Source organism: Oncorhynchus mykiss, chromosome 1, assembly GCF_013265735.2.
Source record: "Oncorhynchus mykiss isolate Arlee chromosome 1, USDA_OmykA_1.1, whole genome shotgun sequence".
In the NCBI taxonomy this organism is placed as follows: domain Eukaryota; kingdom Metazoa; phylum Chordata; class Actinopteri; order Salmoniformes; family Salmonidae; genus Oncorhynchus; species Oncorhynchus mykiss.
This window is the reverse complement of record NC_048565.1, coordinates 55,771,094-55,786,285: the sequence shown is the minus strand read 5'-3', so window position 1 is coordinate 55,786,285 and position 15,192 is coordinate 55,771,094. Positions and strand designations below refer to the sequence as shown.

Here is a 15,192-nt window from a genome sequence, read left to right as displayed (position 1 = left end):
TACCTCTTTAAGAGTGTCCCGTGAATCCCCACTAGGAAGATATTTGTTTAGCTCTGGTAAAAAAGTAATTTAGTTTTGAACATTTTGGGCTACAGACGAGAGGTGTTGTGCATTGGGGTGCAATCACGGACACTCAGCTAAGCCTAATCAGACCTGCCTGTGCTAATGCTTCTCACAGGCTAAGTAAAATGACAGCCTTTGCTCATGATGCGCTCCCCTCAAATGATAATGAAACAACAATGCACCAGACTTGAAACAGTGATACAGAAGTAACCATGTACCATTCAATGTATTGGCACTGTTGCTCCCAAGTCAAAATTCCATATGCATTCCACAGGTCACGTGGTGTGTGTTCCAAAAAATGTACAAAATCAGGAAGACTTTTGCGGCACACCTGAGTTCCTCAAGGCACCGGTTAAAAATCACTTCCCTAACCCATGACTTTCTGCTTGTTGACTAGGTAAGTAATTTTTCACACTCTCCTTGTGGCCTAGGTGATCAACCCTGAGGAGATTGTAGATCCGGAAGTGGATGAACAGTCCATGATGACTTACCTGTCCCAGTTCCCCAAGTCTAAACTGAGGCCTGGCGCTCCCCTCAAACCTAAAGGGGTTCAGCTGTACCCCAAAAAAGCCAAGTCTTACGGACCAGGTGGGTACCACTGGGATAGGGACCATACTTTACCACAGTGGTGAGTTGAATCTAGCTCTGATTTAGTAGATAAAGAAAGTTTTACTTGCGATAGTTGAGAGGTTGTTTTACCTACTGTAGTTGAATGCACTTGGGGATAAAGCATCTGCCCAATGACTAAAGTAATGTAAGTGAATCAGGATCTCTGATAAGCATAATGTATTGTTTCATATACTGCCCATAGACTCAAACACATCTAAATGTCAGGACTTCCGCCGAAGTCAGTTCCTCTCCTTGTTTGGGCTGCATTCGGCGGTTGACGTCACCGGTCTTCTAGCCATTGCCGATCCACCTGTCATTTTCCATTTGTTTTGTCTTGTTTGCCACACACCTGGTTTACATTCCCTCATTACTTGTCTGTGTGTGAAATTGTTTGTTGTCAAGTGTTTGTGCACTCTGACTGGTTCGCAACGGGTTATTTGGTACCCATATTTTGATGTTCTCGGTGCCGTTGGTTTTGCTTATTAAACTGCTCCGGTTTTTACCCAGTTCTGCTCTCCTGCGCCTGACTTCCCTGCAGCCAGTCATGCACTTCTTACACCAACTCTCTATTTTAAACATATTTTTCTAACTATAAATTCTGTTGGAAATTCATGGACATTGTACAATAAAGTAATCTTCCTCTCTCTCCCATAGGTATTGAAGCAAATGGTAACATGATTCTGAAGCCAGCAGTGTTCACAGTGGAAACTCTGGAGGCAGGTCAGGCTGAGGTGCTGGTGTATGTCATTGATCCTGAGGGACACACTGAGGAGGCTAAGGTGGTCTTCAACAACGACAAGAACAGGACCCACACCGTCATTTACATCCCCAAGGTTGAGGGCGCCCACAAGGTAACTGATCACTACCATCAATACCCCATATAGATTTATTTTACTTAACTTTACATTCTTACTTGACTTGACTTGACTATACACACATCTCATCATCACAATGTACTGCTAGCCCATTGAAACTATTTAAAGGAAAATTTAAAGGCCCAATGCAGTCAAAAGTCATTTTCCCCTATTTTGTATCATATTGTACAACAGCTGATGAAACTAACACTGTAAAAGTGTGAAAATATGTGATCAGTGTTATTTCCTGATAGCTGCTGGTTGAAAATACAATCTACACAGGACCTCCTAATCACCAGGTTTGCATGGGCGGGATTTTCAGCTTTCCATGGTAACATCACCATGCAGTAAATTGGTTAATAAACCAATAACAGAGTTCCAAACCTCTGCCAATAACAGCTAATTTTCACACCACTCCCAAATTTTGCCAATGTAAATCTATTACAGTAAGCTATTTAATTGTTACCCAGAAATTATTTGAAATATATATATTTTTTAAAGTCTGCATTGGGCCTTCAAAGGAACATTTTACTGGTTCTTTCCTTATAGGTGAAAGTGCTATTTGCTGGGCAGGATGTTGATAAGAGCCCCTACACAGTGAACGTGGCCAAGGCCATAGGTGATCCCAACAAGGTCCAGGCCAGAGGACCAGGGCTGGATGCTACCGGCAACATGGCCAACAAACCCACCTACTTTGACATCTACACTGCAGGTAAGGAGTGGGGACACACCAGACAAGGAACACATTAGTAGCAGTGATCAGATGAGTTCCTTGCAAAACTGCTAAAACTAGAGAAGGAATTTACTGTGAGGGCCCAAAACAATGTCCCACGTTTCCTTGTTTTGATCACATGGTTGGTTAACAGTGTTTTGATTGATCTCTTCCTGTTATCCTGTCTAGGTGCTGGTAACGGTGATGTGAGCGTTGTCATCGTGGACACTGAGGGGAAGAAAGACACGGTGAAACTGATCTTGGAAAACAAGGGAGACAGTGTTTTCCGTTGCACCTACCGGCCCATGTTGGAAGGCCCCCACACCATCCATATCCTGTTTGCCGGTCAGGAGATCCTTAAGAGCCCCTTCAGGGTTCAAATCAAAGAGGGTAAGTTAGCACTGAGCCAACTGTCACTAACAGTTACCAACTGTCACTACACAAATCACTGTTGTTGGCACTACTGTTGCATTGTGTCATTCTGATGTTGATCTATCACTCTCTAGTTCCACAGTTATTTCAATCACTCGCCGCAGCCAACATGTCGCCACGATGACCAGTCAGTGTTATGTTGAAGTTAAACCAACTTTGTGTCTGTGATGTTTCGCTCCTCCCTCTATCGTGGGTCCTCTTCCAGTTCAGATAAATCCCCAGTCTGCATTCACCTCTCCCGGTGGGAAGAAGGGCCCAGAGGGCAAGAAGGGTGGTGTCCCTACCCTCAGAAGCAAAAAAGTGCAGACCAAGTTAGTATGGGTTGTCTAGGTGGAGGCCTGCGCCCATTGGTATGCTAGCCGGGCCCCACCATACCTATGTCCTGTGCCCTATGCCATTTTCCCGATGCCCTGTATGCTTCCTGTGGCAATGCCATGCCCTCTGAGGGCCAAGAAAGAGTGTCTTGCTTGGGCGGTTGCTGCCTTGCCTGTGGCAGCTTGGTGTTGGAGACAGATATCTCATACATTTCTATTATGCAGCCAAGTGAATGTTCTTGACTAGTAGGAAACTTTCCAGGAAAGTGATTTTAGTCTAAGTGAGTCAGTGCTTCCCAGATTGCATTATGAAATGTTGCATTTTTAAATTTTTTGGCCCTTTGTGTTTCCTTGATTTGGGTTAGTATTCATAGGTGTGATTGCTTCAAACTTTTAAGTGTAACCAAGCCTGCAATCAATGTTTCTATTAGACTGACAAATTGTTATTAAGTCAGTTGTTGCCTGGAAGCTCAATTCCTTTCTTCATGCTGCAACCAATACATGGTTGTATTGATATACAGTACTTGTCAAGTTTGGACACACATACTCATTCAAGGGTTTTTCTTTATTTGTACTATTTTCTACATTGTAGAATAATAGTGGAGACATCAACACTCTGAAATAACACATATGGAATCATATAGTAACCCAAAAAGTGTTCAACAAATCTAAATATATTTTACATTTTTTATTCTTCAAAGTAGCCACCCTTTGCCTTGATGACAGCTTTGCACACTCTTGGCATTTTCTCTTGTGATATTCCTATACTGCATTGTGTCAAAGTTCAAAGCTAGTGTCACAGTCTACTAGGAGTGGTGGGTTGGAATCAGGCGCAGAGAGCAGGGTTCGATTTATTCTCCGGCAAAAAACGGTCAAGCCAACATACAGGGCGCATAAAACAGACCAGCCCAAACACAGGACCAAACAGTCCGGAGAATACAAACATGAAACCACAACCAACAGAGTAACAAAAAACAATCCCGCACAAAACAAGGGCGGATCCCGCACAAAACTACCACATATGTGGTAGTTTTGTGCGGGATCCGCCCTTGTTTTGTGGTAATAAGACAAAACCAACAGACAAATGAAAAAGGGATCGGTAGCGGCTATTAGGACTGTGACGACGACCGCCGAGCACCGCCCGAACAGGCAGGGGAGCCAAAGTCGGCGGAAGTCGTGAAATCTAGCACCATATGGAATTGATTGACTGATTATGTTCATTGACCTTAATAATGAAATTCATTATAGCATCTTGCCTGCATCATGTTTGCATACGACATTGTTTCATATCTGAATGCTCCTGCCAGGTTAGTCTGCCAATCTGTCAGTCTGTGTACCACTCTCCTTAATAAATCCTCTACTGACTCCCCATCCCGCATGCGGGAGCGTAATCATCGCCTGAAACTAATTAGCATAACGCAACGGACATAAATATTCCTAGAAAATATTCCTATTCATGAGCCTTTTGTTAATCACCTTGTCATCTCAGATTTTCAAAATATGCTTTACAGCCAAAGCTAGACAAGCATTTGTGTTAGTTTATCGATAGCCTAGCATAGCATTTTGTCCAGCTAGCAGCAGGTAACTTGGTCACGGAAATCAGAAAAGCAATCAAATTAAATCGTTTAACTTTGATGAGCTTCGGATGTTTTCACTCACGAGACTCCCAGTTAGCTAGCCAATGTTCCTTTTTTCCAAAAATATTATTTTTGTAGGCGAAATAGCTCCATTTGTTCTTCACGTTTGGCTGAGAAATCGCCCGGAAATTGCAGTCACGAAAACCGCGAAAAATATTCCAAATTAGCTCCATAATATCGACAGAAACATGGCAAATGTTGTTTATAATCAATCCTCAAGGTGTTTTTCAAATATCTATTCGATAATATATCCAATAGTTTTTCAGTAGGACCGATTGGAGTAATGGCTACCTCTGTATTTTACGCGAGAGTCACCCTGGGAGCCATCAGGTGACCACTTACGCAATGTAGCCGCCTACGGCTATTCTTCAAGATAAATGCGTAAAACTACGTCACAATGGTGTAGACACCTTGGGGAATACGTAGAAAGCGTAATCTGGTTGATAGCACATTCACAGCTCAATAGGGACTCATTGGAACGCAGCGCTTTCAAAACATGAGGCACTTCCGGATTGGATTTTTCTCAGGCTTTCGCCTGCAACATCAGTTCTGTTATACTCACAGAAAATATCTTTACAGTTTTGGAAACGTTAGAGTGTTTTCTATTCTAGCATCTTGTCCTGACAAAATATCCCGTTTAAAATGGGAACGTTTTTTTTCCAAAAATGAAAATACTGCCCCTAGAGTCGCAACAGGTTCCACCCCTTTCCTTCTCTCCAGCCATCAATGCCGACACGTGTCGTGCCACGGGCAGAGGCCTTCAGCCAAAAGGGGTGCGGGTCAAGGAGGTGGCAGACTTCAAGGTCTTCACCAAGGGAGCTGGCAACGGAGAGCTCAAGGTCTCAGTGACTGGACCATGTGGAGATGAGGAGCCAGTGAAATTAAAAGATATTGGTGATGGTGTCTATGAATGTGAATATCTTCCTAACCAGACTGGTAAATACACCGTCAACATCACCTGGGGAGGACAGCCCATCCCACACAGGTAAGGACTTTCAATAAGCTGTTTTAAATGCTTAGAAATGTGTAGAAATGCTTATTAATTATAATGCTTTTTTAATGTTCTATTAGTGTTTGTTAATTATTCAATCCTAATTAATAATAGCATATAAAGTATTTATAAAGTTATCATAATGTGTTTACTACACTTCCCAATGTCCAGCACCTACATAGTCTACTGCAACATACCCTCCTTTCCTTTTCTTTACCTATTTCTGTGTGTCTCTTTCAGCCCCTTCGATGTGGAGGTGAGTGAGGTGGCAGGCCCTCAGAAGGTGAGAGCCTGGGGTCCTGGTCTGTTGACCGGACGGGTGGGCAAGTCGGCTGACTTCGTGGTGGAGGCCATCGGCACGGAAGTGGGAACTCTGGGTAAGCCAAGACATGAGGGACATGGGGCATTATGGGTAATGTAGTTGAACAAGTAGAGTAATGGATTAGATGACAGTAACAAAATCAAACTTCTTTAGTGGAATTTATCTTTACATTTTCTAAGAAAAGGCACATTACTTCTTCTTTATAGTCACAAGTTCAGTTGGAATTCTAACAGGTGTGCAGAGGAAAATGACCTATATGCCTCTTGAGTGATTGGGAGACTAAAGTCAAACGTTCTCTCTCCAGGCTTCTCTATCGAGGGTCCATCCCAGGCTAAGATAGAGTGTGATGATAAAGGTGACGGCTCCTGCGATGTCCGCTATTGGCCCACTAAGCCAGATTACTACGCTGTCCATGTCATATGTGATGACGAAGACATCAAGGGCAGCCCCTTCATGGCCCACATCCTCTCTGCAACCAATGACTGCTTCCCTGATAAGGTTAGCTCCTCCCACCACACCAGCCTAGCTCCACCCTTACAAGAGTAGTTTTTATGACACACAAAAACACACTGATGTACAAACGAACACACACACATGTAATTGTACCTCTATGCAACTCACATTAATGTTTACCTCTCTGTTGCAGGTGAAAGCTTTCGGTCCAGGCCTGGAGCCCATAGGGGTCATCGTAAACAAACCAGCAGAGTTCACCATCGATGCCCGCGGTGCTGGCAAAGGCCATCTGAAGATCTACGCCAAGGATACAGAGAGCGTCACCATCGACATTAAGATAACTGATAAGGGAGACGGGACCTTCTTGTGTGTGTACGTTCCCATCAAGCCCATCAAACACACCATCATCATCACCTGGGGAGATGTCAAAGTGCCCAACAGCCACTTCAGGGTGAGTAGCACCGACCCACTGGGATTTGAACCCGGGATCTCCTGTGTGTCACTGAGCTAAAGACTAGGCATTAGGTAAGGGACGGGGAGCCAATACAGGTCTTCAGGTCTCATACAAGTTTACATAAGCCCAGCTAGTCTACTCTTATTTAGGGAAAATGATACTCCACTAGAAAGGGATATGAGTACTTTAGGTAGCAACAATAGTGTTGTGTGTCAAGTGTTGCCTATGTCTGAATAACACTGTGTGTTTCTGTGTGTATAGGTGATTGTTGGAGAGGGCTGCCACCCAGACAAGGTCAAGGTGTATGGTCCAGGAGTGGAGAAGACAGGACTCAAGGCAAACGAGCCCAACTTCTTCACTGTGGACTGCGCAGAGGCTGGACAAGGTATGTGTGTTAATAGGAAATACTACTCAAAGTGTTCTTCGGCTTCTTCCTGTAGAAGAACCCTGTAGAGTTCCAGGTATAACATTTTCACCCTGCTAGAAACCTTTTAAAACCATTTCTTCCATTGAGAAGGCAGTTTATTTATTTTTTATTTAACCTTTATTTAACTAGGCAAGTCAGATTCTTATGACGGCCTACCCCGGCCAAACCGTAACCCGGACGACGCTGGGCCTATTGTGCGCCGCCATATGGACGAGCATCGTCTTGCACTTGTTCTGCCAATACCAACCTAACTTTAGTCCCTGCAACTGTAAAAGATCAGAAAGTTATTGATACTGATAGGCACAGTATTATGATATTTCTTCATATGTACTGGTAGATATACTTATATATTGACCTCCCACAGGAGACATCAGTATTGGGATCAAGTGTGCTCCAGGAGTGGTGGGTCCAGCTGAGGCTGACATCAACTTTGACATTATCAAGAACGACAATGACACCTTCACTGTCAAGTACACCCCCCCCGGTGCAGGGAAATACACCATCATGGTGTTGTTCGCTGAACAGGTGAGACTAAAACTACACTACCCAGGGTCCCTCAGTAGAGAGTTACTGTTACAATGGACATCAAATGTGGAGACACTATGGAGGCTCTAATCTAGAGCGCCCAGTTAAATTGTGTTTGAGCGCATTTTTTAACTCTATAAATGGTTAAATGAGCGAGAAATAGATGTCATTGTTGCAATAGTTTGTGAGTGGGCAACATATACTATCATCTTAAATCGACATGTTCAATTATTTTGCAATATTCAATTATTGAATATTTTGTACTCATTTCCCTAATGTGGATATTTGTTTTACTACCTTACACAATCTTGCATTTTCACCATAAAATCGGACTTAGAATGGGGAGTGGCCAGGAAATGGCACAGAAAATTAGTAGGTGGTCTCTCTATAAAAGTTGCTGGCCACACACCAATAGAAGGTTTTGACAGTCAAACTAGCAGTTAAAAAGCAACCAACCGTTGTCACTGTTGATATCCTATGCCGCGTCGTGATATGTTGAAGTTAACTAACAGAAACAGTGGTCTGTTCCCTTTTCCGTGATGGCAGCCTCCCAAAATCAACATCCAAAATTAAAATATAGATATAAGTTCTCATCTAACCAACCATGTATAGGTTATTCCAAGTTTCCATGTGCCCTTTGAATAGTGTTAGTTTAAACAGTGCAACACCCCAAACATTTGTCCCCTGTTCTATAGATTTTGGCATAATATCAATGGAAGTGATTAACAAAAAAAAGTGTTGTGTTACACTTACCCGGTTTGCGAGCCACCTGAAAACAAATGCAACACTTCAAAATGTTGCTAGCTGTCTTTTACAAATTGTCCTCTAACCAGTAATGTACACATTATTTTGAGATTCCGTGTGTTTTTTACGTTTTAACAAGACGTGCAACCTCATCTCCTCCCTCTAGCGCCGTTGAACTCAACATGATATCGACATGAGTGATTGACAAATAGGTGTTGTGTTTCTCTTTCCATTTTGGCGACCCCCAAATCAAAATACATCCCTCCAAAATGTAGCTGACTGTCATCTGCAGGTTGTTCTCTAACCAGCGATGTAAATAATAACTCCAGTTTCCATGTGTTTTTTTAGTTGTGTTAGTTTCAGCAATGCGTACAACCTGATTTTAAACCCTATTCGATAGGGTTTTTGGTGCGTGTGCAGTTTATACAAAAACACATGTAATATGATTACTATTGTTGCACATTTACCTCATGTGTAGATACTACATTTTATATTTAGGTTTTCAATACAGTATATCACAAATTGTTTCTGCGTATTGGTTATTGATTTGGACATGTTAAATCTGTGTTTTAACATTGGGATTCTTATCAACATGTCTTTTCAACAGGAAGCAGCGACAGCATAATTTTCAACTTAAGTTTTAGGAATATAAATTGAACATTCAGAATTAATTTCCAGTGTTATTGTACCTGATTGGGTAAAAACTCCTGAATGAGTCCAAAAATGTGCTATGGTTTATTTATTTTGATGATATACCAGAAATCACCAAAACAGGTTTGCCCTGCCTACTGTTACTATGTGGCTTAGCATTAGAACTATAATAATTATAACTATTCATTCTAAGGTTGAGCCGAATGGTACAAAAGTTGCCGTAGTTGGGATCTCGATTTGTGTTCGAATTTTTATAAAAAATCGTACAGCAGCAAAACCATTCCATATTTATGTTACAGGAAATCCCCATTAGTCCATTTAGAGTGAAGGTGAATAATTTCCATGATGCTGGCAATGTGAGGGCTGAGGGTCCAGGACTCAACAAGACAGGCGTGGAGGCGGGCACTCCGACCCACTTCACCATCTTCACAAAGGGAGCAGGCAAGGCCAAGCCAAAGGTCCAGTTCACAGCAGCAGAACTGAAGGGAGAGGCTGTCAGGGACTTTGAGATCATAGACAACCATGACTACTCCTACACCGTTAAGTACACCGCTGTTCATCAGGGTCAGATGACCATCTCCGTTACCCATGGAGGGGACCCCATTCCCAAGAGCCCCTTCAATATTACTGTGGCTCCTCCTGTAGATCTGGGAAAGGTCAAGGTTACAGGACTGGACACCAGTAAGTTCTCAACATTGTACACAGTAACTTTGCAACGTAAAGCCCAAAATGTAATTAATTTGAAAACTGGGTCTTGTTATCTTATTCATTTTCTTCTTCTTGGGACCATGTACATCTGACATTGCCCTAGATTATAGCTATATACCATAGCTAATTCAATGGTGTTGTCAACAGTTTCAATGAGTAGCTGTTAAAACTGATGAATTTAAGATGTAAGCATGTTTGTTCTTGTTATTTTACAGAGGTGGAAGTTGGCAAGGATCAAGAGTTCTACATCAACACCCAGGGAGCCGGAGGACAGGGCGAGGTGGCTGTCAAGATGACCTCACCCTCTGGCCGACCAATTCCTTACAAGCTGCATTCGGACACAGCCAATGGAGCCCACTCTGTGAAGTACATCCCCCCAGAGGAGGGGACTTACAAGGTGGACGTCAGCTATGATTGCAACCCCGTCCCTGGATCCCCCTTCGCTGTGGAGGGAGTGATGCCTGCTGACCCATCAAAGGTAAAAGTGACTACAACATTTGACCCTATGAGCTTCAGTGGGATCTATTTTAATGCGAGGCTCATGAAAAGACAGTAACTGTCCGCTGACTGATACTCCAAAATGTAATCTGTACTGAAGCTTAGTGAAGCATCATGGATGTTTTTTGTCCTAATGTTTACACTACTGGCATCGACTTCTTCTTTCTTCTTCATGACATTATGAGTCTCTCTAACATCTATTAACTTTATCCTTCAGGTGTGCGCATACAGCCCAGGCCTGAAGGGAGGCATTGTGGGTAAACCAGCCCCCTTTGCCATTGACACCAATGGAGCAGGCCCCGGCGGGCTGGGCCTGACTGTGGAGGGGTCGTGCAAGGCTAAGATCGAGTGCCAGGACAATGGACACAGTACCTGCTCGGTGTCCTACCTGCCTACCGAGGCTGGAGAGTATGCCATCAATATCCTGTTTGGAAAGCAGCACATCCCTGGGTCTCCTTTCAAGGCAGCTGTTAAGCCATGCCTGGACCCCAGCCAGGTGAGATGAGATGATACTTTATTTAATATACTTTATGCCTTCGATATGCCAAGTTATTGATTTATTGACATGCCTATTGGTTGTGTTTTCAGGCTGATTATATCGTTTCTATATTTTCCATGTTTTTTTGGAATGTATGACATAAAATTTGAGATTTTGTGTATGTTTCTGCATCTCTAAAAATATCAACTAAACCTACAGGTAACTGCCAGTGGTCCAGGCCTAGATAAAGCCAAGGCAGGGGAACCAGCCTACTTTACAGTGGACTGCACCAGTGCCGGAGAGGCTGAGCTCACCATCGAGATTGTCTCTGAGTCCGGGGCTGAGTCCGAGGTCCACATCCAGAAGACAGCCGAGGGATCCTTCTCTGTCACCTACATCCCACCTTTCCACGGCACACACACCATCACCATTAAGTACGGGGGTCATGTGGTTCCCAACTTCCCTGCACTCATCCAAGTGGAGCCGGCTGTTGATACCAGCGGAGTGCAGGTCTATGGACCAGGAGTGCAGCCCTTAGGTAAGGTGGAGTAGTTGTGGAGTGTTTAGGGCATATTACCCTTGCTTAGGTAGGCAAAGTAGGCAAAGGCTCCTATAGCTAAAGGCTACTTAAGCTATTTAACTATAATTTGGTAAATGCCTCAATCTAAGCTTAGCTAGCTACTATACACAGTAGTTTACGAGCAAAACGAAGCATAGCTTACTGATTAAGGCCATATAGCTAAGGCTACTATAGCATACTGGCAAAAAGCTACTATAGCTAAAGTATACTTTAGCTTACTGGAAAAGGTTACTAACACTACTGTAGCTAACAATTACATGCTAACAATTACAGTAGCTTGTGATCCTTCCTTGCAATCATCTATGTCTGTAGGTGTCATCAAGGAGGTTACCACTCACTTCATTGTGGATGCCCGCAAAATGCCCAAGACCTTTGGTGACCACTTGAAAGCATGCATCATCAACCCTTCAGGCACCAACACAGACACCTACATCACAAACAAGGGAGACGGAACCTTCAGAGTGGAATACACCGCCTATGAGGACGGTAAGAACATGTAGAAGATGAAAACCTTTCTGAAAGCTTTCTGATAGCTAAAGTTAGGTTGCTTGGTAGGATATGTTTAATAGCTATCCGACTCCAAGGACCATAAAGGGACAACGTAGATGTATACAGGGCAAGCCCATCACATGTTACTTGTTATTTTATTCAGTTTGGTTCAACAAGGAATCCTTGAAAAGAGTGATAGCGAGATATTTTCAAATCAAATCAAAGTTTATTTGTCTATTGCAGCGAATACAACAGGTTGTAGACCTTACAGTGAAATGCTTACTTACAGGCTCTAACCATCAGTGCAAAAAGGGTATTTGGTGAACAATAGGTAAGTAAAGAAATAATAACAACAGTAAAAATACAGTGAAGAATAACAGTAGGGATGCTATATTGTTAGGAGAAATATGTTCTCAAGGTTCATAAGCTGAACTTCAATTAGAATTCTCAGTCTGTGACCCAGAAGTTGTAAGGTTCTGGTTGAAATTAATCAGATACAGACCAGTCCACAATAGTCAGTTACGTTTATTCTCGAGAGCTCTGCCCATCATTTCATGTACACCTCTCATTTCATCATAAATGTCCCTCCTCCTCTCAGACAATGTCAAAGCTGCTTTTCAATTCCATTCCAACACATACATCTTGCTTATCACATGCTACCACATGTTACACAATCTACTGCAAGTCCAATGGTTTCTCCCCTCCCTGGGTGGGGGCAAGACATCTTTCCTGTTGTTAGTTTCACTGTGGTCACAAGTTGTCTGTCACAAGTAGTCTGTTAACACTTCCTCTTTGCCTATGTACAAATATTCTTCATCAGACAGGATAGAATTCTGTTAGTTATAGTTCTACGTTAAATGTATACATCATTTAGTCATTATTCATAAAAATCCCATAACATATATACAGGCACCGGTTAGTCGGGCTGATTGAGGTAGTATGTATGTGTAGATATGGTTAAAGTGACTATGCATATATGATGAACAGAGATTGGCAGTAGCGTAAAAGAGGGGTTAGCGGGTGGTGGGTGGTGGATGGCTGGACACAATGCAGGTGTTTGAGTGGAGGGTTCATTTAGGACTAGATAGATAGAGTAGATAGAACAGTTATAAATACAGAATGAGGCAGAGGAGGTGATCTGAGGGTTTTAGAGAAGAGAGGCAGAGAGGGGAGAGGGCTTTATAAATATAGTTAGTGCTGGAACAGAACAGAAGCTCAGGTATATATGCTCTGCTCTATCCTGCTCTGAGCCTCTTCTCTCAGATACAGGAGTAATGGCTAGCTGGAGGTATTAATAGAGTTCTGTCAAGTTAATGTTATTACGGTACAACAACGGGGGGAAGATGTGTTATTTTTGTGTATTAATGATTAGTCTCACATCTCCATAGTTACCATATGTCTCATTCATTATCTGAACGAATCTTAGGAAGAAAGGTTCACTCGTGATAAAATATCAGAAATGCATTGAAAATTGTCTTAGATAGATATAACTTCATTGCCCTGCATAGTAAAACCAGCTTGGCCATCATACAACATCATGTACAGTATATCTGCCATAAAATCACCTGTAATCTTGTGTATCTGTCCACTGAGAGCACTACACACACACAGCACTGTGAGATATTGAAACCATCTGATTGGTCTGTCTGTTCCAGGTATGCATGTGATTAAGGTACTGTATTGCGAGGTGGCCATCTCTAAGAGTCCCTTCAGGGTGTCAGTGGTGGAGGGATGTGACCCCACCCGGGTCAGGGCCTACGGGCCAGGGCTCGAGGGAGGACTCATCAACACACCAAACTGCTTCACCGTCGAGACCAGGTACAATCACAGCAAAGGAAAAGATTGCATACACATAGCCAATGTTTCTGAGCAGGTGCTGGATATCAAATAATATGTTCAGTAAATGCTCAAAAGAGACAGCACACTGCAATCTATGCTCCCATGTGGTTTATTGATGAAAATAACATTTTAGCTAGTTAAGCACATAAGAACACATGATCACAGGAAAATCAATTACAAATCCAATGTCTTTCAATTCTTCCAAAAATGAGAAAGCCTTTCCTATGAAAGCAATGTAATTGATGTGAAATTACCATTAAAGTTGATCATTGTCTGTGTTCTCTAGGGGTGCTGGTACTGGAGGCCTGGGCCTGACCATAGAGGGAGCGTCAGAGGCAAAAATGACCTGTAAAGATAACAAAGATGGCAGCTGCAGCGTAGAGTACGTTACCTTCACACCTGGAGAGTACGACGTCAATATCAACTTCGGAGGACACCCCATTCCAGGTAATGCCTCATATACATACACATTCTAGTTGTATTAGTCGTATGGACAGGATACACATGGTATACATCAAGGATGGGCAGCTGATGTGGGTGGGGGCCACAAAACATCTGAACTCACCATGAGGGGCCGCAGTGGCTCGTGGGTCTGTGTACCCACATCCATACACCCACATACAGCCATAGCCTGGCTGGCTAAATGACTGCGGAGAGAAAAAAAAAGGTTTCAAGTGAATTTTCTGCAATTCTATACATGTTCCAGAGAGAATATTTATTTGTATTTATTTTTAATTTCATGCAATTTTGCTATGGGGCGGAGAGAATAATTTGCAGTTTAACAGCTAATTTCCTGCAATTCTATTCATTTTGCCATAAGGTGGAGAGACATGTTTGTAGTTTTGATTGTGATATATTAGTGAGAGTGACTAACAAAATCATTGGGGGCCTCCCGGTCAGTATTTTTACCATGATTACCTCAAGTTTTGACAGCAGGCTAGACATGGGCTAAATTGAGTTACTGTCAGTGACTGACATAACAATAGAAAATCTGCTGATACACAACCAAATTTCAAAATTGCATAGAGTTGATCAGGCTGTTGATTGTGTCCTGTGGAATGCTGTCCCACTCTTCTTCAATGGATGTGCGAACTTGCTGGATATTGGTGGGAACTGAAACACACTGTCGTACACGTCGATCCAGAGCATCCCTAACATGCTCAATGGGTGACATGTCTGGTGAGTATGCAGGCGAAGAACTGGGACATTTTCAGCTTCCAAGATTTGTGTACAGATCCTTGCAACATAGGGCCGTGCCTTATCATGCTGAAACATGATGAGGTGATGGAGGCAGATTAAGTTGTCCTTAGTTTATACATGCCCATACCATAACCCCACCACCACCATGGAGAACTCTTTTGACAACGTTGACAGGAGCAAAACGATCGCCCACAGGACGCCATACGTCTGTC

General features: G+C 42.8%; 1 protein-coding gene across 1 annotated transcript in view; it reads left to right on the top strand.

Moving 5' to 3' along the window:
• LOC110525505 (filamin-C) overlaps positions 1-15,192 on the top strand; it is a 56,633-nt gene that overhangs the window by 14,754 nt on the left and 26,687 nt on the right. The window contains exons 4-20 of the mRNA XM_036980645.1: positions 495-651; positions 1,327-1,523; positions 2,076-2,238; positions 2,428-2,628; positions 5,342-5,606; positions 5,853-5,989; positions 6,239-6,432; positions 6,581-6,838; positions 7,103-7,226; positions 7,633-7,793; positions 9,488-9,869; positions 10,112-10,374; positions 10,612-10,890; positions 11,092-11,410; positions 11,765-11,938; positions 13,597-13,759; positions 14,067-14,227. Of these exons, the coding sequence (XP_036836540.1) occupies positions 495-651; positions 1,327-1,523; positions 2,076-2,238; positions 2,428-2,628; positions 5,342-5,606; positions 5,853-5,989; positions 6,239-6,432; positions 6,581-6,838; positions 7,103-7,226; positions 7,633-7,793; positions 9,488-9,869; positions 10,112-10,374; positions 10,612-10,890; positions 11,092-11,410; positions 11,765-11,938; positions 13,597-13,759; positions 14,067-14,227 (3,598 nt within the window). The remainder of the gene's footprint in view (positions 1-494; positions 652-1,326; positions 1,524-2,075; positions 2,239-2,427; positions 2,629-5,341; positions 5,607-5,852; positions 5,990-6,238; positions 6,433-6,580; positions 6,839-7,102; positions 7,227-7,632; positions 7,794-9,487; positions 9,870-10,111; positions 10,375-10,611; positions 10,891-11,091; positions 11,411-11,764; positions 11,939-13,596; positions 13,760-14,066; positions 14,228-15,192) is intronic.